This window comes from Onthophagus taurus, chromosome 3, assembly GCF_036711975.1.
Source record: "Onthophagus taurus isolate NC chromosome 3, IU_Otau_3.0, whole genome shotgun sequence".
Classification (NCBI taxonomy): Eukaryota; Metazoa; Arthropoda; class Insecta; order Coleoptera; family Scarabaeidae; genus Onthophagus; species Onthophagus taurus.
This window is the reverse complement of record NC_091968.1, coordinates 17,901,726-17,906,481: the sequence shown is the minus strand read 5'-3', so window position 1 is coordinate 17,906,481 and position 4,756 is coordinate 17,901,726. Positions and strand designations below refer to the sequence as shown.

At 23.1% G+C, this 4,756-nt stretch overlaps 1 protein-coding gene across 1 annotated transcript; it reads left to right on the top strand.

The window, feature by feature from the left end:
- Positions 1-2,547: 2,547 nt before the first annotated feature.
- On the top strand, positions 2,548-4,449 carry LOC111417306 (zinc finger protein 260-like). Its single transcript, XM_023049534.2, has 4 exons — positions 2,548-2,663; positions 2,716-3,471; positions 3,537-3,704; positions 3,760-4,449. Exons 2-4 carry the CDS (start codon positions 2,772-2,774, stop codon positions 4,383-4,385), a joined length of 1,494 nt encoding a protein of 497 aa, XP_022905302.1. The 5' UTR covers positions 2,548-2,663; positions 2,716-2,771; the 3' UTR covers positions 4,386-4,449.
- Positions 4,450-4,756: the final 307 nt, after the last annotated feature.

The window sequence follows — 4,756 nt, the reverse complement described above, 5'->3', positions numbered from 1 at the left end:
GAATCTGGGGCGAAAAAGAAACTCACTAGGATGCTGTCACATGTCAACAAAAGAACGGATTCTATAGGACACTAATTTTACGTTGATCGAAAATTAGAATTTCGAATATAATTTCATTTTAAATTAACTATAAAAAATTGTTATTTTAAAAGATAAGTTCTCTCTAAGTCTGTTAATAATAAAAAATTGTTATGTATTATTAAATTAATTTTAATTAAACATTTATAAATACATAAGTTTTTAAGTAAGTTCGCTAATTTTAGAGTACACTGTGTATAGTTTTCGATAATGTAAAAATACTTTATTTTAATTAATTAAAGAGTGAATTTAATGTATTTAATGTAAAAAAGTCATTATAAATGTAATAATAATTAATGATTGATTTTAAAAAATTAATTAAATGGAGTTGAACGTAAAATAAATAGTATTCTATTACATTAAAAGATGTCGCCACTATCGAATTAAATAAAATCAACAAATTAATGATTATTTATTGAAAAATTAACTTAGCGTTAATAAAAATTGGGTTTAATTAATTATTTATTTATACAATAAAAATGTTTATTAAATTAAATTTTAATTAAGCGTTAGGGTTTTAGAGTACACTGTATAGTTTGGGATAATGTCAAAATACTTTTTTTAATTAATTAAAGAGGTGAATTTAATGTGAAAAATCATTATAAATGTAACATTAATTAATTATTATGTTTGCAGTTAATATTTAATTAAAATAAGTAATTAAATCGAAATTTAATGTTAAATAAATAGTATTTTATTACATTAAAAGATGTCGCCACTACCGGATTAATTAAAATAAATAAAATCAACAAATTCATGATTATTTATTTATAAATTAATTGAGCGTTAATAAAAATTGCTATAACAAATCGTATTAATTAAATATTTATTTATACAATAGGAATATTTATTAAATTAATTTTAATTAAATATTAAGAAGTGTTTTAGAGTACGCTGTATATACTGGAATAATGTTTAAATACTTTTTGTAATTAATTAAAGAGGTGAATTTAATGTGAAAAATCATTATAAATATAACATTAATTAATTATTATGTTTGCAGTTAATATTTAATTAAAATAAGTTATTAAATTGAAATTTAATGGTAAATTAATAGTATTCTATTATATTAAAAGATGTCGCCATTATCGGATTAAATAAAATCATCAAATTAATGATTATTTATTTCAAAATTCATTGAGCGTTAATAAAAATTGGGTTCAATTAATTATTTATTTATACAATGAGAATATTTATTAATTTAAATTTTAATTAAACGTTAGTGTTTTAGAGTACACTGTATAGTTTGGGATAATGTCAAAATACTTTTTTTAATTAATTAATGAGGTTAATTTAATGTGTGAAAGTCATTTTAAATAACATTAATTAATTAGTGATAATATTGCATTGATAATATTTAATAAAAATAAATTATTAAAATAAAAAATAAAATGTAGTATTTTATTATATTGAAAGATGTCGCCACTACAGCATTAAATAAATCAAATTAAATAATCAAATTCATCATTATTTTTTTTTTAATTAATTAACAGTTAATAAAAGTTGCTATAATAATTCATTTTAAGTAATTATTCCTTTAAGATTAATTAAATTTGTTAAATATTACAAAATTATAATTTCCACAACAAGAGATGTCGCCACTATCGGATAAAATATAATCAACAAATTCATGATTATTTATTTATAAATTAATTGAGCGTTAATAAAAATTGCTATAATAATTCGTATTAATTAAATATGTATTTATACAATAAGAACATGTATTAAATTAATTTTAATAAAAAGTATAGAAGTGTTTTAGAGTAGCCTGTATAAATTGAGATAATGTTTAAATATTTTTTGTAATTAATTAAACAGGTGAATTGAATGTGAAAAATCGTTATAAATATAACATTAATTAATTATTATACTCGCAGTTAATATTTAATTAAAATAAGTAATTAAATTGAAATTTAATGTTAAATAAATAGTAGTTCTATTACAATAAAAGATGTCGCCACTATCGGATTAAATTAAATCATCAAATTAATGATTATTTATTTAAAAATTAACTGAGTGTTAATAAAAATTGGGTTTAATTAATTATTTATTTATACAATGAGACTATTTATTGAATTAAATTTTAATTAAACATTAGTATACTGTATAGTTTGGGATAATGACAAAATACTTTTTTTAATTAAGTAAAGAGTTTAATTTAATGTGAGAAAGTCATTATAAATAACATTAATTGATTATTGATAATATTACATTGATAATATTTAATAAAAATAAATTATTAAAATAAAAAATAAAATATAGTATTTTATTATATTTAAAGATGTCGCCACTACCGGATTAAATAAATCAACTTAAATAATCAAATTCATTATTATTTTTTTTAAATTAATTAAAAGTTAATAAAAGTTGCTATAATAATTCATTTTAAGTAATTATTTATTTAAGATTAATTAAAATGTTATAAATATTATAAATTATTATTTTGACAACAAGAGATGTCACCACTTACGTTCAACCTAACCTAACATTTAGAACTTTATTTACAATTTTCTAAAACTTTAATTTGCTTTAAAGTGCTTAAAGCACGAAGAAATGAGGTCGAAATTTATTCTTCCAAGAAGAATGTAAGTATCCTTCAAAAATTATTATTTAAAGGAATTTTTTTAATTTTTTTAGTAAAATCAAAAACCCCTTTATTAATTAAATTGAGTAAGAAATTGGATGATTAAAAGATGCCAAATTGTCCTCAATGTAACAGTGAGATATCAGAACCAACCCAACGGTTAGTTCAAGATTCGTGTGGGCACCAAAAATGTAGAATTTGCCTTCTTGGAGATTCGGAAAAGTGTAAACAATGTTTTTCAAAACCACAAACTAATTTAAGTAATACAAATAGTAATAAAGGGGTTATAAAGTACGAAAGTAGTCAACCTAATGGGTCTAAAAGCAAACCCAACGATTTTGAAAAACGTAGTTACCAACCGATAATTGTACCAAATCATGTTAGTTTTAATAATGGTGTTTATTCTTGTAAAATATGTAAAAAGGAATTTAAAACGAAAGGGCACGTAAAGTTCCATCAATATTGCGTTGGTGGTAAAATGCCGTTAAAATGTAAAACTTGTTTAAAAGAATTCGTTTCAAAATCACATCTTCATGTTCACTTATTATCGCATGAAGAGAAAAAACCGCACGTTTGTGCGGAATGTAATAAAACCTTCGTTACTAAAAGCAAATTAAAACGACACTCATTAATGCATTCTGGCGATAAATCTTTCGTTTGTACAACGTGCGGAAAATCATTTTTCAGCAAAGATAAACTTAAAGTACATCATTTAACGCATAGCAAAGAAAAACCTTTTGGTTGTAAACAGTGTAAAGCAAGGTTTAATAACTCATCGAATTTAAAAAAACATCTTTCAGTACATTTAAGTAAGTTAGAGATAAAAAGAACTTAATTAATTGGATTAATTTTGTTTTGGTTTAATTAATTGTAGAGGAGGGTGTTCATATGTGCGATCAATGCGGAAAACGCTTTAAATTAAAAGCAACTCTCATGATACATCGTAAAGTTCACTCAAATTATCGATCATATCAATGCGAGAGTTGTCCAAAAGCTTTTTTTAATCGCAAAGATTTACAAAGACACGCATTGGTGCATTCAGGTAAGTTAAATCTTTGGTATGACAATAAATTGTGTATAATTAAAGATAATTTTAGAAGAAAAATTATATAATTGCGAGGAATGCAAAATCCCATTCCGTAGAAAAGATAACTTACATAGACATATAAGAAATTCCCACCCAGGGAAGAAACTTCCTTCCGAAAAAACATCAATTAATAAATCCAAACCGCAATCGAAAATAATCGACACCCCAAACGCAATCAACGTAATAACATCATCAAAATCGACGTCATCATCGAAAGATTGCATAAAAACGCCGCCTGTAATAAACGGCCCCTTTAAATTGGCGTTTAAAACATCCGCGTTTAAAAATACTTATAATATTCAAAGGAATATTGAGCCTGAAGATAATGTTAATATTTACGAAAAGATTTTGTTGCCGAATAATATTATTTCGAAAAGAAATGATGTTGAGGAGGAGATTGGGAAGAAATCGGTGGAAAGGGATGATCAAGAAGATGTTTATAAAGTTTTTAAATTTAAATTGATGATGAATAAAGAGAAATATTTGCATGAGAATCAATCGGATGAATTTAATTCGAATATCATTGAAAGTGCAGGAAAAACGTATACTGAGTTGAGGACTGTTAGTGAGAATTGTGCGAGTGTGATTGTTAGTGCTAATAATAAAAATGATGCGTTCAAAAATCATATTTTATAAAGTTTATGTATAGTATTTATAATGTATTTTATATAAACAAATAAATTTTAAGGATTTAAAAAATTTTGTTCGTTTGTTGATCGTTTTATAATAATAATAATAATATTTTTCTTTATTATCCAACAGGAAGACCAAATTACAGGAACTTACAACAAAGAAAAAAAAAAGGTAAAGTAAGATGTGAAGCGCACAAAACAAAAATTAATAACAATTCAGATAAATTCAGAACAAAAATAAGAGAAAAAAAAAATAATAATATGTCACAATAGGGATATTTTAAAAATGCATAGTGGTAAAAAAAATTTGTTTGCGAATGTAATCCGCATCTTTCTCTGAGCAATTCGACAACACCAAAACGATGCGATGTTTGT